The sequence below is a fragment of the Pholcus phalangioides genome, unplaced genomic scaffold, assembly GCF_987345545.1.
Source record: "Pholcus phalangioides strain wild (caught in Gottingen) unplaced genomic scaffold, Ppha-v1.0 ptg000003l_1, whole genome shotgun sequence".
Taxonomy (NCBI): Eukaryota; Metazoa; Arthropoda; class Arachnida; order Araneae; family Pholcidae; genus Pholcus; species Pholcus phalangioides.
In genome coordinates, this window is record NW_028301596.1 from 33193105 (window position 1) to 33220751 (window position 27647).

At 37.4% G+C, this 27647-nt stretch overlaps 1 protein-coding gene across 1 annotated transcript in view; it reads left to right on the forward strand.

The window, feature by feature from the left end:
- Nucleotides 1-556: 556 nt before the first annotated feature.
- Nucleotides 557-27647, forward strand: part of LOC149088441 (uncharacterized) — a 36139-nt gene continuing 9048 nt past the window's right edge. The window contains exons 1-3 of the mRNA XM_089247533.1: nt 557-823; nt 21862-21925; nt 24313-24398. Coding sequence (XP_089103659.1) covers nt 749-823; nt 21862-21925; nt 24313-24398 — 225 coding nt within the window. The 5' untranslated portion in view covers nt 557-748. The remainder of the gene's footprint in view (nt 824-21861; nt 21926-24312; nt 24399-27647) is intronic.

The following is a 27647-nucleotide window of genomic DNA, read 5'->3' on the forward strand; positions in this document are numbered from 1 at the left end:
AAAAAAAAAAAAAATAGCCCCGGAAGTATGCAGAATTACTAATTTTTATTAAAATTGCTGAGAAAATGCTGGAAAAAACTTTGAACCTGATAAATATGTGAAACGAATAGCGATATTTTTTGCCATAATTATCACAAAATAATTTATATATCCTGCATTATGAAAACGCTGTATATTCCCGACTCCAGTAAATGTTACAAATTCAAATAAAGGCATCATTAAAAAGGAAAAAAACGGGACAAATGTATAAAAAAAAGTATTAAGAACCGAAATTAAAGAAATATCACGTAATACGGGACACAAGTGGTCCGTAAAATAGTTTCAGACATTTTACTGGTCTTTGTTTTCAGAAAGGTTGAGAAAGCTGTTCTGGAGAGAAAGAGGCCGAAAAAAAAGATCTCAAAATAAGAAAGTCGTTTTCTTTAACAAATGATCGGTGGTCTTGGAAGCGACAGGTGGCGCTGTTACATTCCATCCAGACCATGGAATTCTGGAGTTATCTCCCAGCTGCAGACGTTACCAGGCAAAAGTTGTTGTTAAATCAACAGGGATTTCTCACTCCTGGAAAGAGAGAGAGAGAGCAAAGAAGAGATAAGGAGAAAAAGAGAGAGATTTTTCTTTTCTCCATCAATTATTTAACGTAACAAATAGAAGCATTCATTTCATCGGATCTTATTTATATCTACTACATTTCATCATTTATTTTTTCGCTGGTGAAAGTTAAAGGACTGTTGAGACGTTTTAAGAAATGACTATAATGAAGTCCTTTTTCTGCTGGAAGAGTGTCCGCACCGGCAGTTTTTTTTCGGCGATTTACACGCTGGTAAGTATGCATGAATGAATGTTTCTCCCCCCCCCCCCCTCGAGTCACGGGACCCGATTCATGTCTCATTACATGCCGATAAAAGTATGTGTTCATTTTAAAGCATCTAAACATTTTTTTAATGCCTATTTTAAACTATTATAAGTATGGTTTCGATAGAGTAATTTTCTTAAATAAAGTATTTCAGGTCAATTATGATATATACGTTACGGTGATTGTGATAAATCCGGTTATGTTATACATATTGGCATACGTATTATGTATTAATAACCGGTTATCATGCATAATGACAGAGCGAGTTTGATAAATATCCCTGAATTTATCACTTTTACAGGTGATTATGCATTGCACCCAAACGCCGTTGGTAAATTTGATAAAATTTTCCTAAATTAATACTTTTACCAGTGGTTATTACCTAAGCGTCGTTGATGAATTTAATAACAACTAATATAATTATCACTTTTACCAGCGATGTTGCATAATACCCAAGCGTCGTGTCGTTGGTAAACATGATAAATCGTTCTATATGATATATACTATACAATGATAATTCATACATGTGTTGCATCATGATATCGGGGTACGATCGTAATCATTACATCGGGTTCAGACTATATTCATTGCACATACTAAGGTAATTTTGAATTTTTTTCCATATTTATAAAATTCACCAATTACACCAGGATATTATGCATAATCACAGATGAATTCGATTAACTTCAGTTGTTTATCAAATTTACAAACGACATTTAGTTATTATGCATAATCTTCGGTAAATTGATAATTTTTTTGGTGTATATATGAAATTTACCAGAGACGTGTTGGTATTATGTATATTCGCCGGTAAAAGAGATAAATTTATAAAACTTATCAAGACGGATGGTAAGTATGCATAATAACTAGGTATTTATGTATAGTATCAGATTTATCAGATTTAGTTGATAAAAATGTTGATAAAAATACCAACATGTATTCATTTCAATGCATCTGAAAATTTATATGGCGCTGTTACGTGATGATTATTATAAGCATGTTTCGATAGTAATTTTCTTAAATGAAGTATTTCAAGTCAATCATACGCAACATTATATAATATTCCTACTAATAATTATACATAGTTATTTGAATATTTATGTTAACCTTCAAGGGGAAAACGATACATTTATGTTGGCTTTCTGTTTTCTTGAAAGAAGAATATTTTGATTTCGAGAGGCTTTTACAAAGCTCATTACCAAAGCCGTGCATATGTAGATGCAAAGTGTTGAGCCTCATCGGGTCCCAAAATATTAGAGGATGATAAAAGGTACGAAATACAATGAGACCTCGATACAACGGTACTCTACGCACCAAGAAAAAATACCGTTTGAGAGAGGTTATCGTTATACAGGGTGTATAATAAATGGGGAGGGAGAATATGAAATTTTACTGGTGAACCATTGATCCTAGAGGCCTACTTCCAATTAGGAAAAAGTTTCCTAGTAACTTGCAGCACTCAGTTACGTCATTCATGTTGCAAGGGTTTTGTATAGTTATTAAAACTTAAAAATTGACATTTTATACAGTCCCCGTTTGACGAAAAAACCCAGTTAGAAAGTTGTTACCTTGTCTCTCGTAATGCAAAAACAACAACAACAACAACAATATTCGCATCTTCAAGTTTTGGGTAGCACCCGGAACGAATCAAACGACTTTCCATGGAAACCTATAGGAAATCACGTCTCGGCTAACGAAGGTGATTCCGTGACGAATCATCGTTCGCCAAAGTATCAGTGTAAATGCTCTTATGCCGGGATTACACTATAAAAGCTTTAGAAAAGTTCTTTTATAAAACTTGGAAATGCAACAGATAAGATTATTGATCACATTCGGGTGAATGTAGGCTTATATTGGGGGGTTTTTTTTTCTTTCAAGTTTTAATAATTTAAATCAGTATCTCTCTCTCCCCTAAACTTTTTGGTCCATCGCCCCCAACCTATAGGATCCTATACTAAACGCAAAGCTTCTAATGGACCTTTCCATCGCCCCCCAGGGGGGGCGATATCGTCTACTTTGAGAAACAGTTAAATGAATAGCACACGTACCCCCCTAATTGTTTGAGCAGTGTAGTATCACTGACAGAAAAAGAAACTTTTCCAAAGGCATCTGGATATAATAATTTGTGTTCTGTATAAACCCCCCTTTGAACCGAGAATATTCGAGTTTCACACGTGACAAATTTCTGCGAGTGAAAGCCACAAAATAAGGTGCGAAAACGCGGCGTGATTCATTTTTTTAAAAATAATTTGAAAATGTTCGATTTTTGACGTAATTTCTATATCCTGAATAATCGGTCAAAATCTCTCACTGCACCCCCCTAAATATCCCGCACTGTTAAGAACCACTGCTCAAAGTCAACATTGCTCAATTTTCTGCCCTCTTCTCCTATTTTCCTTTCAAACGGAGCACAACTCCGGTTTATCGCCATAGGCAATTTACTTCCACTTTCGATGTGGTGGAAATATGAGGGTGTGTGTGTACCTGTGTGAGATGTATGTATACAGTCCGAGTGTGTATATATATATATAGAGTTGTGTGTGAATTTTTTTTTAGTGCTGCCATCTGTATTTGAAATAGTGAGTGAAGTGTTATGATTGGATATTTGTGCCGTTGTGGGTCTGTTGCTCTCTGTGGCGAGACTTTTAAAAGGGGGAGATTGGCTCGTGTTCGTGCCTTGAAGTTGGGAACCACAGATAACCAATTTCAGACCATCACCACTGCGGTAACGGTGGGGTTCCAACCCGGGTCGACGCGATGAGAGTCCGTCTCTATGACCACTCGATCAAGGCCGCAACTGTAGAGGGGGATCTGATCATCACCTCCTACAGATAGAAGGTCTCCGCACTTTGCCTGTGACGTCAGTAAGTATTCTATTTTCCCTCAGAATATTTAGGGAAAAAAAAATTCCCTGCTCGTGCTAGTATTAATGTTGTAATTTCAAACGCTTATACCCCGGGAGGGACAGAGCCTGGGTCGTGTCTGGTCTGTCGGAGTATCAATGTTGTGAGGAAAAGCTCAGATGATGAGATGATCGAGCTCAGAATTGGCGATTTCTATGCCCCACATCCAATCACTACGCGGCTTTTGCAATCAGGAAGATTCGACGCCAAAATAAGAAGAAACGAAATACGATGCTGTGTGGCAAACTTGCTAGGTAGTCTGAATGACGTTTATGGCAAACACTGCAGAGGCTTTCTATCTCTAGGAGGTGATGGTCTGATGCCCTAGGTGCCGAGCGAGAAAGGGAGGGCGCAAATTTCACCCTTTAACCTCTCCTTGAACATCACAAGGGGTGCCAAACTGCCGGCTAATCAAGCATCTAGTTGCACTCGACCACCACAGCGGCAATTTATTGTCCCATGCAAACCTCTTAATTTAGAGGGAAACGGGGGAGGGGGGGGGGTGTTTGCAAATTATCAGTTGATCAAATAATTTTGCAATAATGGCAGCATAGAAGCCATGTTGATTATCCATGTATAAATTCCATGAAAATGTTCAAAATGGATAGATAAATTATATACGGATTTCCATGCGTATGCGTATATCCCAAAGATACAGCGAGAAGGCGAAATTAATTAACTCGCACTCAGTTAATTTATTCTCATTATTTTTGAAGTGACATTTAAGCGAGAAACGATTTTTTCCCCCTCCACATGAGCAGTGCATTTGAATGTAAACATTTGATTTGAACGTTATTTTAATGAGAGAGAGACAGAGGAAAAAAAAAGTCTTTCGTTATTATTAACGAAAAGAACTCAAAGAGAAATCCAATTAATTTTCGTTGAACTTCCAAGCGTCAAATTAAGGCACGTGTGCCTTATCCAGTATCAAACGAAATCCAATTATCTAAATATATCTTGAGAGAATTTACTTTTCCTCTATATATATCAACAAGTAGGGGGAGTATAACGGGATTTATTTATGATTATAATTCCTTTATACAGAGTAGCGGAAAAAATTCCGTTAATGTCAATGGTGGGAAATTAGATTTTTTTTAATTTAATTTTTTTTTCTCGCACTTGATTGTTATCCCATGTGCTTAATGAATAGGTCACAATCAAATTTCGTTATTTGTTCGCACCGGAGTCGTACGGGTTGATAAAAGAGGCCTAGAGCCCTCTCCTATAAATTGGTTTCTAATTACCCCAAAAAGTGTTTCTACCCAGACTGTCAAAAAAATATATACAGGGTGTTGTGTTGAAGTGGCGACAAACTCAGAGGAACGATATTAAGCATCAACAGGTACAAAAATGGCCATAGTACATGGTATCGCAAACCACATTTAATTGAAAAAGTCGTAAAAATACTTATGAAGGGTGTGACGTCGAGTGACACAAAAAAGGCCAATAATAAGTAGAAAAAAACATCTATTTGACAGCATGATTACAACGCAGCCTGTGGTGTACAAACCAAAGTACAAAATGAGTAAAAAAAGTAAAGTAAAAAATATATATATAAGTACAAAATCCCATTTACTTGGCAGCATGATTACGATACAGCAGCAAAGCTCAATGTCAAAAAGAAAACAAAGAGAAATGATTACAGAAGCTGTTTGAAGTTGCGGCCGCAAAAGGTCATTTCACAGCCTTCCGCGACGGAATAACGATTGTCGGGCGCGTTCAACGATACCGGGTGTGCTGACGATGTCTGACCCTTTATAAGTATTTATGCGATTTTCACCGACTAAACGTGCTTTGCGATATCATGTCCTACGACGATTTTCGTTCTTTTTCTTGATGTTAAATATCACCCCTCTGAGTTTATCGCCAGTTGTAGGGGACACCCTGTATATGTTACGTTAAATGTGATAAATGCTGTTGTTATACATAATAACCGGCTACTATGCATGATCACCGACAACTTGGACAAGTCTGATAAATTTCCTTAAATTTATCACTTTCACCGGTGATCATGAATAATACCCAAGCGTCGAGTCTTTGATAAACATGATAAACCGTACTATATGATATACTATATATACATGATAATACATACATATATTGTATCATTATATCGGGGCACGGTAGTAAAATTGGTTATCTCTATATCGGGTCCGGGTCCGACTATATTCATCACACATACTAGACGCATTTGAAATTGTTTCTATATTTATCAAATTATCCAATTATATTAGGGTATTATGCATAATCACAGATGAAATCGGTAAATTTCAAGTATTTATCAAATTTACCAACGACGCTTGTGGGTATTATGCATATTCGCCGGTAAAAGTGATAAATTTATCGAACTTACCAAGACGATTGGTAAGTATGCATAATGACCGATTTATCATATTTACCGTTACACACATATGCATAATTAAAATTTCGTTTCTTGCATATGCAATGCCTCAGCAATTTTGAAAAAGATTGATTCCACGAGAAACAAATGTATTCCTCATGGAAAAAAAAAAAAAAATCTAGTTTTTATTTAAACTCAAGAATTTTCTTCAAAATTTTTCTCATTTTTTTCTTCAAATTCTTTCATTGTGAATTGCACGTTATTTTTCTGGCAAAGGTAACGAGTACTCATTAGAAAGCCAAGAAAGAAGACGACAGCTTAATGAGTATCCCTCATTAAAAGAAAGTCTCATCAGACGAGACATGAAGCTCCAATTAAAGCACGAATTCCGAGCAGCCACCTGTGGACGAAATCCTTCTCCTACATTGAAAGGAGCGCAGGCAATTGTTTCGGCGAAACCGAAATAAAGCTATTGAGCTTTATGCGCGGGAGCTGAGATATATTCAAAATTATTATTCCATACCGAGCACAATTCTGGTCTATCCATAGTTACGTCCTCCTTTAGGAGGACATTTCCTTGTACATGATGCATAGGCGGAGATCCCTGGGGGGCGGGCGTGGGAGGGGGGGGGGTTAAAGGTAGAGTCGACTGATTGAATGTATATATGTATGTATAATTGACATCATCATCGTGCCCCCCCCCCCAGCAATAATGACCGTGCCCCCAGACTTCCAAGTCTATCTCCACCTATAACTTGATGTCATTTCAAGTGTCCTCCTACGGTTCGGAAAATTATCCCTTTCCCCCTCCTTTTTAGGTTTCCGGAATTCTGTTTTTTCCTGGAGAAATGTTTTTCATTCACTCTGGAACATATATCTCTTCATTGAGAATTCGTGTGTGAGGTCCCCCCCCCCCCACACACACACACACACACACTATTCTATCCATAGCCCAGCTTGTTCCAAGATAATATGAAAAAATATAGTCCGAAAAACCGCTCCGGAATAAGAAAAGCGGGAGTTGTTACCTCATCCATTCAGAAATAAAGAAAATAGGATGCAAACAACACTCAATTCTAATTCCTATGGCAAAAAAAGCAACGCTCCCGGAAAAAGGAAAAGAAAATCTTCTGAGGGTTGAGCTTAAGGCTGCCGGCACACTACGGTTCGGCTGGTGCGGTTGATCTTATCAGCAACCGTGGAATTTCGCGTGAAACACACACTGCTGTTAGCAACCGGGGTTTTTTATTTTTTAATGTCACGTGACATCTCGGGATTGGCTAAATTATTTTCGCCAAGCTGAAGTTGGCTCCAGTTAGCATGCAAATTCGTGCTCATAAGCTGCATTGCACTAAAACCCCCTCTTAACGGATACTCCCTCTTTTACGGACAAATAATAATTTACAGTTGTATAATATATAAAAGTATGAATTTCAATCCTCTTTTTAACGGTCACCCATTTTACATGGATTTAATTTTTTTGTCCTGTCCGTGTTCACAAAAAGGAAGGGTTTTACTGTATATACTAATAAAAATATTCATGTAATGAAATTTAATTTTCTGTAACAATTTTGCCGTTTGAAATTAATTCAGAGTTGAAGAAAGACAGCCTACAAGTTGACCCATTTTTGATGCTTTTACGATTCGTGACCAAATCGCACAAATTTTTTCATATATCGTGACTGGAATCATCATAATTTATTTAAATAACATATTAAAAAACTATTTAAATAACATTTTTGAAGTTTAAAAAAATTGGCCATGAATTTAGCACGTTTTTCTTTGTAATTAAAGTAGATTTCCAATTAATTAAATTTCTAATTAATGGAAATTAAGCATAATAATTGCAATTTTGGGAAACCCCATGTGACCAAAAAAAAAAGGCAAGGAAAAAATTATTTTCACCTATTTAAAAGAAAAATATATTTCTTTTGATGGTCAGGAAAAAAAAAATCAGATAGGAAATCGGAATGAAATTTCTGAAAATTTCATGTTTTAAAAACTGTAAAAAATCAAATTTTAAAAAACATTATGATACTCATTAGACCTTTTAGTTCCCAAAAATGTTTATTTGGGGTAATTCAAGTATTACGTCAGCATCGAGGCGGGAGGGAGTTTCGGATTTGCGGACATTTCATGACAAGGGAACGAGGGGGGTTTGAAGGTTGCTTAACATCAACCACCCCCTTTTTGAAGATATGAAATATATATGACATACGCTGCTGAGGGGGAGGTCAGTGTTTTGCTGATTTTTGCTGACAGGGGGGGGGGGTCAAAAATGGCTGAAAATCTGCTTACGTAATACTTGAATGGCACCTTTCATAAAAACGTTTACGTGAAAACTATTTAAAAAAATATTAAACAAAGCATTGCACAAACGCAACGTTAGTCAAAAATGGGATTAAAAGAAAACCTCATAAAAATACATTGTGCACTCAATGTTTGCGCCAAGACGGTTTTTGGCAAAAAGCTATGCATGACATTAAGAAGTAACATGAATCCTGAGATCTTTGTCCTGATCCCACCTTCCTCTACACCTGTTGTCTACACATGTCAATGTATTGATAATGTAAGCCTAATCGTGAGAAATCGGGGAAATGAGCGACGCCGACGCTTTCATAGATACTGGGTTCATCCTTTAACCAGCCAACGTTTCACGAAAAGTTATTTCTATAAACTTTATTCCGATATGCGTGACTCAAATTTATTGAAGAAATTGAAGAAAAATCTCTATTGTAAAGAATTTCTCAAATTTGCCGCCCCTCTGAACCGCTTAGCACCCGGCCCGCTTAACACCCTGTACATACGGCATCAGGGCCGCAACTAGAGAGGAGCAGGTGGGACTGGTGCCAGGGCCGTCTTAAGAGTATTATGGGCCCCCCGGGCCAAGTGGTTTTTAGGAGGCCCTACATGGTAAATACTTGAAAATTTCAATCGGATCTCATTTTTGGGAGGCCCCCTCTTCTCTTGAGGCACCCGGGTCGTGCTCGGGTGGGCCCATATGTTAAGACGGCACTGACTGATGCCCCGAACTCCGAGCCAGACAGGAGCGCAAATGTTAACCTTTCATCTCTCCTTCAATATTAAAAGGGGGCGCCAAAATGCGTGCTTATCCCGGCTGACCACGCATGTCGTTGTGGCCCTGTACATCAGTATGTATGTTGCAAGGTTTAAGGTTCATACAGGGCCGCAGATACTTTTTTTAACTGGAGCTAGCAAGCTTTTGGCGTCCCCGTGTAAGGAATGGTTAGAAGGAGTGGTGTTAAAGGGGCAATTCGGCGCCCCCTCTAGTTCAGCACTCGATACAGTGGACCCGCTCTCCCTAGTTGCGGCTTTGTAAATCAAAAACTGCTTGAAAAGAACGGTAGGTGTGAAAATTGTCTTAGTGCACTCTTAGATATTACCCGCATACAACGTTTTGTCTAGATCAGCGGTTCTCAATCTTTTTCAACCCACGGAGCCCTTTCCAGTATATAATTTCTATGGCGGAGCCCTGTAGGCCTATTTTTTATTTATTCATCAAAGTTACTGATTTATTTTTATTCAAAAATATTAATAATTATTTTTTTTCCAATTTTTACTGGTTCTTTTTTTATTTTCCTCGAGGGTCGCGGAGCCCTTGGGAGTTCACACGGAGCACCGGTTGAGAACCGCTGGTTTAGATAGTTTTTTTTAATTGCAAAAACAACAGATAGACAGCCACATTCATATACGATGCAAAAATAAATACCAAAAAACAGAATAGTGAAAGCAAAACACACCCAATGCAGCTCTTAGGGACGTATTTCCTCCCCGGTTCATACTTGGGCTTTTAATAAATGTTTCAAAAGTTTGATACGGAAAATTTTCAAATATAAAAATATATTCCTTCAGATGTCTGATTATTTTTACTTCTGATAATTTTTTATGAATTTATTAGAAATGGTTGGGCCCCGTGGTAATTTGTACTTTTTTGGGTGAGGTAACTAATTGGTTTTTTGCTAAAACGTTATAATCGGGATCCAATGCATTTCATTCAAGTGTTCTAAAATATACATCTCGGTTTTAGCGTAATCATGTTAGTTTATGAATGTCATTATAACCGAGTTTTAATGTATGGTATGCTCATATAGGAAAGCAAAAAAATTTCACTAGTTAGAAAAATTTAATTTTTTCTTCATTGGTTTTTTTTATTGCTATCAGTGCAAAAGCGCCAAACAAAGAATTAGTTTCCGTCGCATGGAACTTCACCATAAAGTTCCTCGAATTTGTCTTCTCCTCTCATTTTTTTATGGCAGCCTACGAAGGAGAGCAATTCCTTTGTCCAGTGCATCCGAAATCCCATCACCCTCCTTGTCAAACCACTTAATAGACAATGGAAGAGAGCAACCGCAGGTCCAGCCGAACCGTCATCAGGGAGCTCAAGCCTTTGCAATACATGATGGCAGCTTTCCGGTTACCCCAACCGTCCCAAAAAATGTGGATTTTCTCGGTTGAAAAAACCGCGCTCAGCGGTTGCAGTTGTATCTGTGCGTTGACAGAATAAAACTATAGATGATGCCTTCCCCCCCAACCTCAACCGCGTGCAACCGCGCCGTAGTCAGGTCCCAGCCTTAAAGGGGCTGTTTTACGGTTTGGATTGAACTGACACGGCTTTTAGGCTGGGACCTGACTACGGCGCGGTTGGACGCGGTTGAGGTTGGGGGGGGAAGGCATCATCTATAGTTTTATTCTGTCAACGCACAGATACAACTGCAACCGCTGAGCGCGATTGGCAAATTATAAATGGTCATAATTATCACAAAAAATACGTGGCGATGACCCCGAATCATAAGGATCAATATGTAGGGGCCGGCCAAAGCCCGGTGAAATCCCGATATTCGGACATTGGCTGGGTCAACTGAGCCGACCAGTTCACGAACTCAACTGGCCGATTCGGAGTGTGCAGTAACATATATACCAATGAGTGCTATCTCGAAAGTAATTTGAAACTATAATTTTGAAGAGTGATTCCACTCCCCTCTCCAAAATTTTAAGGGGGTAATTTTGTAAAACGAGGGACACTTTTTTTTTTTATCAGTGAGAAATAATTTAAAAATTATCTAAAATCTGAAGGAGAGTGTTTCCGTTCATCAATGATTTGGAGGAGTGAAATTGAATTTTGATGCGTCAATGACGCATCTACAGTATATGCATAATGGTGAACACCGATATACCAACACGCTATTCTATACTATTTTTTTTTCTGAGGTAAAATGGCAGTAAATTATTTTATTAACAAATAAGGCAAATACAAACATCCATACAAATGCATTTCGACACCAATGGGTGTCGTCTTCAGATTAAAAATATTTAACCACTAGTTAGAGAGAACGATTTTCCCACTTGGGTTGAATACCAAATCTTAACGCTCAGCGGAAAAAGTACGTCTGTCCACTTCAAACGTCGTGGTCAGAATGAAGCCGTGAGCCTGCGTGAGATACTAATGCAGCGTCATGATTGGACGCTTGCGGAATAGTGCTATCCGATTGGTCTATTCGAATTTTCTTATAATTCCCGCTTGAAATGAATTTTAGCCATGGTGTTGCGATCGGAGATTGTAGATTTATTATCGTTTATTAGTATATTTTGGAAGGATCTTTTCTTTCTTTTTTCTTTCAAACCGATCACAACTCAGGTCTATCGCCATTTATGGGCGATTTACTACCTAGTGAGTTGTTCCGGAAGCGTAACTGTGTGTGTGTGTATACCTAACAGTCTGAGTGTATATGTAGTGTTGTGTTTGATTTTTCAGTGCTGCCATCTATATTTCAGAAGGGAAGTGAGTGATGTGTTACGATTGAATTACATTTGTGCTGTTTGTAGGTCTGTTGCTGTTTGTCGTGAGACTTTTAACGGGGAGATTGACTCGCATTCGCGCCTTGAACTTGGAAACCACAGAAAACCAACTTCAGCCGACCACCACTATGGTGACGGTGGGGTTCGAACCCGGGTCCTCGCGATTTTTCAAGAGAGCAATCACCACACGGAATGTAATAAATGCCCCATTGTTTATTCTGTGGTATTGCATCTTTAGTGGTATGAAACGAAAGTTTTTAGTGGGCACATCTATGGTTGTTAGATTATTGGGTATGACTGCACTTTCTTTGAGTGGCCCCGCTGTAATATTTACTTTTAATTTAATCTAAATTCAAAAACTGGAATTGAATGCAAAATAATTGCAGGGCAGAATAATCCTATTATACGTAATAATGAAATTAGAATATTCCATTATGAAAGTCCTAATGCACAGGCTCTCATTCCTTGGAAGAGAATATATTTCAAATGCGAAAATACAAAAACAGTAGTTGAAAATGGAAACCCTAAAATAATTGACATTTAATCCCTGATTTTGAACTGAAAATTTCGAAAAACATTTGTGATTCCTCAATAAAATGATTCTTTCCCCGAAAAATAAATTTTCATATTTGCTCTTGGGAATTTCGTTTACGATTTTTCCCTATAATTTATAGAGTAATATAACCGGTATGTATATAAATGTTGACCAAAACCGCATTTTATTCTAAAATTTTCATTTTCCGGTTTATAATAAAAAAGTGAATAAAATTTACTTGAAATTATTTTCTTAAAAATTTGTGCTCGTAAAAAAAACGAGAAATGACGAAAAATTTCGTACGAGTTAAAAGAAACGAAGAAAAAAGGAAAAGTCACAGACCCATCACACAAAAACGCATACTTGACAATTCCTCACTAGCAGCATTTTGGAACATATAACACTACTAACTAGGGTTTTCAGTTTCGAAAACTAACAAAGAATGACGTCTGATCGCGATATCTCGATGACGTAATTTTCTCCGATTTCTACAACAGATGGCGCCACTTTCTTCCAAAAAAACAACAACAACAAAAACCACCCACTACCACAATAATTTTTCCAAACAAAAAAACAGACCCGCTATCCATATGCTACGGAAATTTGAGGAATTTGGTTATTATGCATAATAACCGGCTATTACGTATAGTTACTAAACATTTTTGTAAGTTTAATAAATTTCGTTTTTCACATTTACCGGCGATTATGTGTAATCGTATTGTTAAATATGATAAATCGTCAATAAATTATTTAAATTTTCCGTAAATTTAGTTCAAATTTCAGTCTAGGACGATGGATTCGGTCAGTGATGTTTCTTATATTTAAAAATGTTGGTAAATGTGAAGAAAGGTAACAACATTACAATACTGATAATAATTTAAACATTTTTTATTCTCATAACACTTTTTTTCATTTAATTTAGTTTTTTTATGGCATAATATTTGTAGTACCCATCACGTAAGGGAGAAACAGATAAGTGGCTGAATTTTCGCATTGATTTCTCCCATATTTATCATTTCTCCATATTCTCAGTTCATATTCATTAACATAAAAAAGAAATTCTCATACTAATAATAAAATTATTTTTACACGATTTTTATTTGAGAAATTCTAGTTTCTGGTAATGGGCGAGTTGGTCACCCTAGTTAGTGATGCTCACTACAATTTATTATTTCTGTCTTAAGCAATTGGTTCGTCTTAGATTTTTAGAAAAAAAACTGTCGAAAAGTTTAATGCTCTATATCACAGTTTCCCAACCTTTTTTGCCCCATCGCCACCCTTCTTCAGAAATATTTTTTCCCCATCGCCCCCAACGCAACCTAATCCATAGGATCCTATGTTATACCCGTAGCTTCTACCGCCCCCGGAACATTCCATCGCCCCCAGGGGGCATGAACGCCCACGTTGGGAATTACTGATCTATATCATAGTTTCCCAAACTTTTTGTTTCGCCCCCTTCTTCAGAAATTTCATTCTCTCATCACCCCCCTCCCCACCTCAAGCGCACCCATAGGATCCTATGTTATGCCCGTAGTTTCTATTCCCCCCCCCACTCCGGGACAATTCTATCGCCCACTTTGGGAAACGCTGCTATATATTAACGAGGATGAAATGAGTAAATTTTTTCAATCCTGCTTGAGCAACGGATACCATCAAAGGTTACAAACATCTTTGGTAATTCACTAAAAAATCCTCTCTCTGAATACTGTTTATCTCTTACGAAAAACACGAACACTTGCCAATTGCTTATTATTCATGTGGATTTTTAAAAGCGATACTCATTTGGAAAATGATAAAAATGTGATTGAACTTTCGTTAAACTTCAATTCTTCAATTTTAAGCATTTGTGTGCATTAATACTGAAAGGATCAAAATTTGCAAATGCCTATAATTCGGGCTCTAGTTATGAGAAAGGTTATTCGAATTCACGCGATATGTTGTCAATAAAGACAGGAACAAATATTAATGATGTAGTAGATGTTTTTGAACTGTCATAATCTGCAAAAAAGCAATATGCTGCTCCTACAGTTGTCAAGCTCATTTAATGTCACCATCTATATTGGTTAATTTTTTTTTCTCTTCAGGATTTGAGACCAGGAGGAAAGTGAGGAGTAGGATGATGATGGCCAAAAATCTATACAATAGTCTTGGCCTCGAAACGTCCCGACAGTTTGGCATATATGACAGTTTCATTTGATAGGTGGCGGTTCAAACCGTAACTAAACTCTATTTCTCGAATGCATTGGCATGCGCGAAGGGGAGGGGGTTTGGAGTTCTCCCCCAGCCGAGATTATAGTGTTATTTTGCCGGAAAAAACGTAAACCTCCCCCCCACCCCCTGAGAAGAAAAAAAAATTGAAACCTCAACTTGAGAAAATTCTGCGTACGCCTATGCTCGAATGTATAATAGTAAGCTAATATGATGTACAGGGAAGGGACATAGAATTAGTAGTGCAGAGAAAAACTACGTGTTGTTTTGTTGGTACAAGGGGCTTGAAGTATGAAGAAATACTTGTTGGTTTTTCGAATATGTGTTAACTAACATTGGAACAGTCCACATGTCGGGGCCCACAATGGTGATAAATTTTAGTTGTGGTCTGTGAATAATAATAAGTCAATTTCATCTAATATCGAATTTCAATTAAAACAACATAAAAAAATCAAGTATTTTAAAGAAAGATATGAAAACATTAACAAAAAAATTCACATTCATTTAGTCTTCAATGATGGCCCAGTTGGCGTACTATGTATACTATATAAATAGAGAATACTGAGATGATTAAAAATACTATGCAAATTCAATTCAATTTATGTCCCGACGGAGAAGTGTCGGATATGGCTTGAAAAGTAGGGACATTTTATAACCTATCATCATAAATTCAAGTTGCGTAAAACTTGGGGGAAGTTTTTTTTTCTCCGTGGAAGTTTCTGAAACACTTTCTTGGACGTTTCATTATTATGTATTTTTTTCCCCTTTATTGAGTGACATTTGCAGACGTCTGCTGCGAATGTATTTTTCGTAAGCGTTTTTTCCCCCATTTTTTACTGCAAACGGATATTACGTCTTCGGCTGTAAAAAAGGAAAAATAAAAAAAATTGTAAAATATTTGACGGCTATATATCGAGAAACTGGTTTTTTTAAGGAAACACTTACGCACGGAGTTTCGTGGAAAAGAGGAAAAATATATTCGCGGATTTTCTTTCTCTCTCGCGGAATACATTTTTTTCTCAATATTTTAGAGAATTTTCTCGAACTTATCGATCGAAATTATTTCTCGAAAAGAAAAATGCTTTTAGGTGAAATATTCAGAGTTTATCGAACATCTCTTAACGTTTTATTATTTACGTTTCAGAGTTATTAATGGGCTTAGGAAATTTTTTTTATTGATCCAAGAATTCCTCGAAATGACTTGTTTGTAGATGTTTTTTTAACAAAATTTCAATTATACGACGAACTTTTAAGTTGATATAGTCGACGCTCGATTTTACGAACCTCCAATTTACGACCAGCCACTTTTTTTTACGAACTGTTTCTCTTCCCGAACAACATGCCGCAGAGCTGATGTTGAAATCCGCTCCATTTTACGAACACACTCTCATTTCTATCAAATCTCTATATTACGAACTTCTCGTTTTCCTTCTATTTTATTCCCGGTTATTTTATTGCTCCCAGCCTCCTCTGAATTAGTTGTAGTAAAAAGTAAACTTCAATTCGGACGCTCTACGTGTCTTAAGAGAAAATAGAGAAAGAGAGGGGGGGAGGAAAAAAAAAAGAGAGAGTGTTCACAATTTTCCATGACCAACATGCAGGTATTTTGCGAAAGTGTGCCAGGAAAATGGTTCAATTGTTGGTGGGGGGTGACCATGAAGTGAAGATGCGTTGACAACGTAATTCACTCTTTGTGCACTGTGATTGGTTGAACTGGTGGTGTGAGGAATAGTGTGTGATAGCTCATTGGTTCTAAACTTTTGCTCCGCGGTGATCTAAAGGCTCCATGTGCCCTTCCCATGGGTTCCATGGGCACTCCAGGAAAATAAATCAGTCAATGTTGTTGAATAAATAAAAAAGTAGCCTACAGGTCTGTGCCATGGAAATTGTAGACTAAAAATGTCCTTGCGAGTCAAAACAGGTTTGAGAACCGCTGCATTAGCTTATTGATAAGGCCATTTCCCCGTTAAAAAGTCTCGCCACAGAGAGCAAAAAGCTTACAACGATACAATTATTCAATTATTTCACTTATATCAAGGAAACATTTTATTTTCTGAACATTATGCTGAGGTGAACTCGTGAAGAAAAGTCATCTTGTCTCCTCTGGGACTTTTCTTTCCGAGTTCACCTCAGCATAATATTCAGAAAATAAAGTTTCCTCAATATCTTGGGCTGAGAGAAAGCCATCTATCTCTCTATATCACTCATAGTTAAAAAAACTGACGGTAGATGGCGGCACTACACAAAACAAACTTCCCGTTGGATTCACAAATCGTACACACACATTCGAACATGTACCAATTCATTAGAAGTTCCGCAGACGAATGTACATGAGGTGTACGTTTGGTTTAGCAGTAGCGCGCGCGCGCGAGTGGCATGGTGGTAAGATGCTGTCACTGTCCTGGGTTCGAACCCGACGGAGGATATAGATAAGGTACCTTTCCCTTACGAACTGGTAATTTTTCCTGAAATTTGAAATAAACCGTTGCAAAGTATTTTCTTGAAATATTTCTTATTCCGGAGTTATACTATAAAAGTTTGATAAAACATCTTTCACAAATTACAAAAAAAAACTTTTCTAAAACTTATGTAGGGTAATCCCGGCGTTATATAGAAGAAACTAAACAACAGCAGTTTTTTCCTAAACATTTGGAAACGGCATCTCATAAAATGTCGCTCGATTCTAGAACGTTCTAAGGAATTGCTATATTGTGCACAAGGAAGGCGGGGATTTCATTAGAATTCAATGTTCAACTGCTTAAATGGGTGGAGGCCTTCCTCATTAACCGTAGCCAGTTTGTCTCATTCAAGGGCCAGAAATCCACCATTTCTCCATGTCTAGTCTGGCACACACACCAGGGTTCGGTTCTCTCGCCATTATTATTTCTAATTTATATAAATGCTCTACCCGACTCCATAAACTGCCGTATCAGACTCTTCGCTGATGATTGTGTCATCTTTAAAACAGTGTCCAATCTTTCCGACCAAGAACCTCTCCAACACAACCTTAACATTATTTCCGAATGGTGCTCAACCTGGGAATTGCCCCTCAACTCCTCAAAAACAGTTTTTACGAAAGTTACCCGTAAAAGAATCCCCACGATTTCCCTTACAATTCTTTGATCCCTGAGGTTTCCCATTATCAATACCTGGGCATTATAATAATCTCTTCCGATCTCCGCTGGAATCTTCACGTTGATTATATTTTTTAATAATGGTCTGCAAAAAGTCTTTTTCCTTCGTCGTAACCTGAAAAACCCCAACCGTCATATCCGTCACCTACGAGACATATATTCTCCCTGCTCTCTGCTATGCCTGTGAAGCCTGGGACCAACATAGACAAATTAGAATCTATCTAAAATAAGTCCACACGCTTCATTTTTAACTGTTGATCTTCGTCTGTCCCCATATCGGAGCTCAAGCGCCAACTCAATATCCAACCGCTTTCCTCTTTTAGACTTTCCTCTCGTTTAACTTTTCCTTTCGGTCGCGGTAGCCCAGGTCGATAAGAGACTCGCCTAAAGTACCAAAGGATGTTTAGAGGTGCCGCGAATTCGATACCCGGTTCGTCCTTGTCAGAAAACGTTCCTGACACAGGGGTACAACAGAAACGGTGACATGACCACAGAAAAAATTGCTACCGCAGGGAGTCTCCCATCGAGGGGTTAGCGCACCAACCTCTCGATGAGTATAAAAACAAGCCTGCAGTTCGGAATCGGCAATAAATTGTAGGTCCCGGTCGAATTAGCCCTCGCGTGCAGAAAATGACCGTGGTGCGACTAAAATGATCAATGATCAACTTTTATTTTCAAAATCCTCCATGGATTTTTTAATATCGACACTTCCAACATACTAATTAAACCCTCATATTTCTCTGACTCAATCATTCCCAAAAATTACAGTTCATCTTTGCTTCTTCAGATTGTCACGCATTTAGCTTCTTCCCAAGAACTATTATCGACTGGCACAATTTACCACCAAATATTGTAGATTGTACTACGATTTCCGAATTTTCCTGTATCATCAATCGTCATTTTCGTCATGCGTAACTTCCGCTTCCTCTTGCATAGGCCTCGGCCAAACAATATTGAATAAATAAATAAATAAAATGAATGCTTGCATATTTTCAAGATTTTTAGGTAATAAAAATCCGAGAGCTCAAGTCATCATCCTACTTATCATATAACAACATGTTGCCAGTGTTTACGAAGTTAACTACCAAGAAAAAAAAAATATTGGAACATTTAGCTCGTGATTGAGATACATTTTTCGTGTTTCTGTACGTCTCTCTCCAATAAGGAGAAAATTCCACGTACTAAAGTAAACACATAAAGCTTTTCCGTAGTAAATCCGTAAGTTTTTTTTCCTCATTTTCCGGCATTAAGTTTTTTTTTCAGCCCAGAATTCTCGCTTCTGTAGACAGAGATAGAATCTGTAGAGCACCCTCTGTCTTATAAAAGAAGAACAGCAAACGTCTTGAATGTACCAAGTACAACGAAATGGGACAAAGCTAAAACTTGAATTATGGGTTACACGTACGTTTGACACGGCATTGGACTTATGTAGCGGTAAAGCCAGTAAATTCTCTTTCTGTGTTTGTTTTTGTCCTGACTCTTGATAATAAGAAATCTATTTCTTCACATAAAGGTAAAAAAAAAAAAGGAAATGTATTGAACACACGGAAATATTGGGATAACAAAACACTATGTTCATTGTATTTGGTCTTGACCAATTACAATCACATCTTTTGAAGAAATCCACGAGCAACCTTTTTTTTGGCTATTCTCGCAGATATTAATTTTACATTTACGGCAGGGATCTTTAAAGCATGGTCCGTGGGCCACATGTCGCCTTCGGAGCTTATTGCTTGGGCCTGCCAACTATTTTTAGAAAATGTCTCAAAAGACGATTTTACATTAAAAAATAAAAAGAATTGTAGAATTGGAATACCACTTCACTGGTGTGAAAACATGTCGTGAGCCGTTAAGTAGCCTGTAAATGTGCCGCGAGCCGCATAAGTGATTCGGAAATGTGTCGTGGTACACTTCATCTGGAAATGTGCCGTTGGACAATTCAGTGATCTGGAACAGACCTGTTACTTAAGTGATATGCAGATGTGCCGCGGACTGCTTGAGAAATCTGAAAATGTTCCGCGGACTGCTTGAGGGGATCTGGAGCTATGCCTCTGGTCACTGAAGTGATCTGGAAATGTACAATGGACTGCTTACGTAATGTGGATCCGCACTGCGAGTCACTTAGATGATCTTAAAGTATGCCGCGAGCCGCTTAAGTGCTCTTGAACTGTGCTGCATGTTACTTAAGTGAAATGTAAATGTTCCACTGGTCATTTGAGTGATCCGGAACTGCACCGCGGGCCACTCAATTGATATATTTATGTATCGTTTAGTTCTTTTACAAAATTAGGTTCGTTAACAGGTTTATGGAAGAGTTGATAAACTTTGCCCGAGAATATTGAGATACCAACGAATAAGGCAAATACACGAAAATACAAAAATCCTAATGCATTTCGGCACCAATGGGTGTCGTCTTCAGAGAAAAAATATTTAACCACTAGTCACGCTGACCGAGTTTCCCAGTGTATCTTTATCGTTTACTAGTGTATTTTTGAGGGACCGAATACATGTGCCGTCGTAGAAATCGAAATCAACTGTTGACCTGACTTTGTGAAAAACTCGCTTCTTGAAATTTGAATCTATGGCCCTCTTGCCAACAGTGAGCGGAGATGGTCGATTTTTCACATTCCTGATTCTTAACCCAGCGAGCGTGTTCATTTAAGTGATATACATATAAGACATAAGATATATAAGGCAGACAAGGAGACCCATAAAAGCAAGAGTCTCCTTGTCTGTCTTATATAACCAAGAGGGCAATCGCCATATGGAATGTAATAAATGCCTCATTGTTTATTCTGTGGTATAACATCTTTAGGGGGCATGGAACCAAAGTTTTTAGTGAGTACATCTATGGTTTATTAAGACGCCACTCTCCCTTGTTAATACGACACGAACCCGGTGAGGGGAGAGATGAATTTTCCTTTCCTGAAAAATCGATATCTCCTCACTCAGCCAGTTTTCCGTATCTGACATCTATGGCTGTTAGATTAAACTTTTTAAGAATCGGTTTGATCTTCAGTGAGAGTATCGGGTATGACTACACTTTCTTTGAGTTGCCAATGTACAAAATTACATAAATATCGTAATTTCTAGAGCAGACAAAAGGGCGACAAATTGTGATAATGCCCACAGAGCAATACTCGGAGTTAATGACATCACATATTCCGAGTGGCCCTTATGAAGAATTAAAGAAAGATCCATCCGATTCCCACTTGAGAAAAATGAAAGAACTGGTAAAAACGAGCGTCTCTCTTCCCGAGCCGGCAAAAAAAGAGCGTAATTCCATCAAACGCCATTTTGTCACGTATCTGTAATCTACCCAAAGTGCACAAACTAACACAATCTCTCTGTCCCGTAGCCTAACATTGTACAGCTTCATAAAACTTCGCTAAATTCCTTGTTCCGATTCTCTCTCCACTCACTAAATCAAATAATAACATAGTTAAAAATTCGTCTATAGCTTCACTTAAAAAATACGTACAGTTGAACCCAAACATCTCAACATGGTGTCTTTTGCGGTAGTTTCAATATTTACTAACAGTCCCATAGCTGGTAGTATCAGTTGCCCAGAAATGGTATCAGTTGCCTAGAAATAGTATCAGTTGTATGAGTATCAAACTAGGACAACTGACCCACCCTCAAAATTTTCCCTATTCGTCACCCGAGAAGGATCAACCACAACATGGGTTAGAGCAGTCTTCGGAAACTTACATGATCCATGTCTTTAGGTGTTTAATGTTATCCAAACATAAACGCCAACGGTTGTTTCATAATTTTTAAAATGTGTAATGAGCTTTTGGGCCGCTCAAACATGTTCAGTTTGTGTGAAACATGTTCAGTCAAGTATAGCCCAATTAATCGATAACTAACTATCTAAAATCTAATAAACTTTCTTGTAGACCGCAACTTTAACACAGAGTTCAGAAGATACATGGAGAGACTCCCCCCCCCCTCCCCCCTCTACAAATTATATTGATGTTAAAATATATTTTTCTGATGAAATATGGAATATGGATGTGAAAATGAAAATTATTTTGCCTAATGACTGATTTTCTTTCTTACATTAGGTATTTTACATGGTTTTGTTAACCGGAGGAGCATTTCATGTCTACGCCACCACCGATGTACGAGGTAAGGCTGATTTTTCTTTTTACAACATGCAGTGGACATCTAATTAGTTATGAGGGCTCCTACCTACACAAAATTCAAAATCGCCATTCTCAAATTAATCTTATCAGTAGACGATATTGACGTATACTTTCATATCCAATAGCGAAATTCTTATTACTTTTATGCCTTGTGTGTGCCATAATTCTATCTAACTCAGCAACAGATATGAAATTTATTTAAATGTATTACACGAAAATTGTATTTGGATACAGTGTATGCGTTTGTAATAGTATATAATTACGAATGTGTGTATATTTATAATTATTTATACTGTTTGCTGTATAGATGTATTCTACGTATTTAACACATTTAGCATCTACCCTTTCCGTTCTACTAAAAGTTTGATCATAAAAATTGTCTATGGTCGGTCGACTGTACAGGCACCGGCCTCTTGTCGACTAACAATATATTATACATTGTAATTTATTACATATTTTGAATTGGAATAAATTTGATTTGATTTGATTAATAGTTGTAAGTACAGTACGTTCAGCAATATCTGTCTGAAATTTACGTGCCTTCCTTCGTAATTTCGTACATGCAAAGTATGTAGTATCTGCCTATTGATAATTTTTGTTCACAAACAGATGTAATTCAGCGTTAGAATTAAAAAATTAAACTGGTCCCACGGACCTGTGAATGTGAAAACCTACTGGTCCAATAAACGAAATCTGTTCTGAATATTGATAATTTATTTTCTTGAATATATTATCATTTAAAAGAGTGATATACCGCCAAGGGTTGCAAAAACTATCCTAAACACTTAGAACTGCAGTCAAACAAGTGTGGAGGTTTAAAAAGGCAGTCTTTTTTTTTAATTACATTTTTAGGAAAAATTATGCAAAAGACATTCTTTTCTTGTTAACGAGAACCAACTTAATCATACATATATTAGATATTTTTATATACTCATCGCATTTCTTTTTCAACAATTTATCTTTTGTTTCCACATCTTAACAGCCAGTTCAAAATCCATATCACAGTGAACACCTTCATCATTGACCTTGAAAGGAGGGCCTTTGCATGACAATCTTATTAGGGTGTGCAGATGGTCATCACCAAGTTGAGCGTTTTTTTAAAAATATTTTATACGATTTAATATCGCAAAAAACCACGTTCACATGATGCTGTTGAAAGAAGCAAAGTTAAAGCAATTATGATCAACTTTGTATATTCTGGATACATAAAAGGCGTGTTATTATCACCACCTTCTCTGTGTGTGCACCCATCGATATACTTGCAAAATTCTGACATTTTCATCCCTTTATAATAATCCCCTTATATTATGTAATACAGTTCTTTTACAAATAGCCATTGTTCCCTAAATGGCTCTTCTTCAGAAAGTATATATTTTCAACTTTATACAATACATTCTCATTTCCTTTAGAATGGAGACAAATTAAACTGTCCATCGATTGCTTCATCAGAATTTGAGTTGTAATTTGTTTTTGAATCATTATACAGAGTATAATTTTTTTTATCATTGGACACGAAAGTTTCTGCACATGCTATGCATAGGATTCAAAACTGCGTCAAAGTCAATGAAAATGTTCATTGTACTTCCTTCAAACCTGTTGTCCAAGTTTCCAACCAGATGGTCTAAAAGCCTTTTTTTGCTTTCATGGGATTTAGATCTAACCTCAGCTTTTTTATATTTTTATTTGTCTGTAATACTCGTTTCCTTTTTCGAATTGTGAAATGAAGTCTTTCAAACATATTCCAGGGTTGTTATGAAATTTTTCCATTCGGAATTTCGTTAATTTTAACTTCTCACTAAAGAGTTGAAAAACTTAGGTTATCTGCTTGAAAAGCAACAGATAAGACGAAGTCCGAAACATCTTTTAAGAGACAAATGTTTGCAACAAAAGTGAACTCAGATACTGCATCTAAAAGGTCGGGGATTTAGTGTATTGTCAAAAAAAAAATTCAACCTGAATTTTGAGAGGCATTTTCACCCCCCAAGGAACTTTCGCGGGGGTGAAAATGAATATCAGGGGGTGAAATACGCATCTAATGCGTATTGGCGAACGCTGGTACGAGGTACGGTTAGGTAATATTAGTAGTTAGTGACCAACGCTGTTGCATTACAACAACTTAAAGTAATGTCTCATCTAGTCCTGATGGAAGGATTGCAAAATCCCTACAGGTCACGAAGCTGGGGTGCGTCTATTTTTTCTCCTTATTGTTTTTGTCTATACTGTATTTTTTTTTTGTATTTTGACGTTCACTGTGTTTTTTGCACTTTTGTCTGACTGTGTATGTATTTGATAAAAAAAAATTAAGTTAAATTCCATTTTCTTTTGCGTGATATTTAATGTGCATAAATGTGTTTTTTTTCTTTCTCTCAGGACCATTCGGAATAACCCTGCTGCTGCTTATCTGTTCCGGTATCTGCGTCATAAGCTCAGTTCTGCTATTAGTCGGGTTATGTGTGGTAATTTCTACCCTTGAAAAATCAATTTATTTAAATTTCTATTATACATATAAGTAGTTTCGTCTCGTTTCTTCTAACTTACCGCAAGAAAATGACAGGAAATTCTAAATTAATAACCAACTGAGCGGGTGAGAGAAAGGTGTTGAAACTTGACGCTTTTCGAGCCCGATACAAATCTGGCTACTTTAGTTCATGATATTGGATTACTGGTGACGTTGTTATGGTTTTGAAACCCCTAGTGGGTAGAATGATTTAATTACATACAGCAAGGAAATATTTTATGAAGCCAAGAATTGAGTTTAATGAGGTAAGAAGGAAAAATATTGGTTTATAAAATATTCTCTAATTAGCGTTAAAAAAATGTCTCGAGGCAACGCAAGCAGGAGGTGATTTAATTAAAATTCTAACCGTTGAAGATTCTTATTTGTTGATTATGGTATAGTTGACACTATTTATTAGGATCGTGGATAATGTTATCACTTCTGCAAGGAACGAATCAATATCATAACACGGGGGAAAAAATTCGTTTATAGTTCTTCGGATAATGTTATCAAAATTGTTTACGTCGAAAGTTTTTTTTTTTTTGCGCATTCTGAAGCTAAGATTTAACCGAACGCTTAATTTCTTCTTCCTGTAAGTTATCGTTATCAGGCTGTATGACTATGTAGCAGGCTAGAAGAGGTTCTCTCCCCGCTCCGCCTTCGTTGACAAACATTTCTATACTTAATGTCGTAATCAGTCCTTAGTATTCGCTGAGATCCATATACATGTGGAGCTGCAATAGTGTACTGCCCTTCTTATAGTGAAGGCAAATGTATGATGAAATAAAAAAAGCGCTTTGCTTCAGTTCTCGATCTTCCAGTTGACCAGATTCAAATTTCTTTTCCCGGGAGACTTCATCAAAGGATCCATGTAACGTAGCGTACATTAAAAAAAATATCGTCATTCGTGATATACATTAGACGGTTCCATTCTAACATATCACAATGGCTGAGAATAACAAAAATGCAGAATTTTAGCTTAAAGACAAAAAAGATTTTCCGTTTTAGAATTTAAAAAAAAAAAAAATGGAAAAGAAATATATCGAACATTTTGCAACCAATTATGTGGGAAAGAAAAATAGAGTTGTCCCGTTTTGCCAATGCCTTTTTATCATATATTCCGTTCGACCAAACGGGATATACGGTCACCGTACTTGCAAACGGGACTTTTTTGCAAGTACGTTTAGGATATACAGTCCACGCCACTTAATGTGATCACATTGGGACTGCAGGTTTATCCCATCTGGTCGGACGGGACGAATGGTAAAGGGCTATTGGTAAAACGGAGGCAGTTCTGACATTTTTCAATTCTAAAACGGGACTTCCCCCCCCCCCCCTCAAATTAAAAAATCTTGCTTTATTTGTTTTTGTTAAGCCATTCTGAGTCAGGGAGTCGGGATACAGTCATATGACTGTATCCCGAATTGCGATACACAGAACCCTTGAAAAGTCTCTCGGGAAAAGAAATTTGAATTTGGTTAACTGAAAGAAACTGACCAAGAACTGAAGGAAAGATTTTTTTTCGTTACACATTAATTTTGTCTTCACTATAGGAAGGCCATTGCAAAAGCAGCTCCACACGTACATGGATCACATTGAATGCTGCGGATCGATTACGACGTTGAGTACGGCAATGCGGAGGGGGAAACATCATTAGCTTCTTGCACAGTCATATTATGTATATATCAGGCTGATAATGATAACTTACTTAAAAAAAAAATATCCTGGTTATACATTAACTTCAAAATGCGCAAAAAACCACATTTCACAGAAAAAAAGATAGCATTTTCCAAAGTTCCGATAACAATAAACAAATTTTTTCTCATGTAATGAAATAGGTCCGTTCCATTCATAACAAAAAAAGTAAAATGTTAACATTATCCATGATTCTAATATGCAGCGTCGACTGTAGTTGTCATTCGGTTGTTTGTTATTGTAAACACCGAGTCTCGATGTGATCACGTTAAGCGGTGTTGACTGTATTCACAGTGGCACGGAAATCTGGTTAATGGGGAAAGACAGAGATAGATCCATTACAAGTGTAGTCAATGCACAGTAGCGATCGGCTGTCACAACAAGATAGGTAGGTGATGGTCCATTCATCAAGCGGCAGTACATACAAAGCATAGTTTACACTGGAAAACATTACAACCGTGTCTTTAAAATGTTGATCAAAAACATCCCGGTTGTCCTTGCTATGGATAGTAAGTCGAGCCAAAACAACATCCCGCGGTCCTTGGCGGGGGTAGCAAACCTAAAACAACATCTCAGCCACCATCCCCGCTGAGGGTAGTGACCGGGAAGCTCAACTGGGTGCTGTAGTAGCCGTGTGATGTCGAAGTGCTGTGAGTGACACAGGCTGCATGTTTATCATTCAAAAAAAGGTTGAAATAAAAAATGTGATCATTTAAATGCAGTAGATTGAAAGGAATGTAAATATGTGGCGCGGAATAAATTGTAGATGTAAACGAATATACAGTAATTTCCATAGTGGGAGGAGGACATACGATTCAAAAATTATGTGGAATTATATGATGTGGGTAAATGCAATACGAACAACAAATGCCTAAAATAACACTTAATACAGTGCAATCACGCATATGCCCTCTGTTGCCGCAGTGTTGGTGAGTGGTCATAGGACGGACTCGCATCTCGAGGCACCGGGTTCGAATCACAGTGGTGGTCAGCTGAAGTTGGTTTTCTATTTTTCCCAAGTTCGAGGCGCGAATGCGAGAGCCGATCTCTCCATTAATAAGTCTCGCTACAGAGAGCAACAGGCCTGCAAACGGTACAAATATTAAATCACTTCACTTCTGAAATGTAGATGGCATCACTAAAAAATCAGACGCAGCACTAGATGCGCACTCAGACTGTTAGGTACACACACTACCTACTAAACAAGACATACACCTTGTCTGTATTGCTTTGCGGAACTTCTAACAAATAGGTACATGCTGGAATGTGTGCGCGCGAGTAGTGAACCTTCCGTGAAGTTTATTATTGCTGCCATCATAAATTTTTCTAATTATGCATGAAGCTTAGTGATTGAATAGTATATATCGTTGTAGGGCTGTTGATCTCTGCGGTGATACTTTTTTTAACGGGGAGATCGGCTCATATTACACTTACACTACCTGCACAACTCGATAGGTAGCCCATGGCGGTAGACCTGAGATGTGTTCGGTTTGAAAATAAGAAAGTTGTGTCC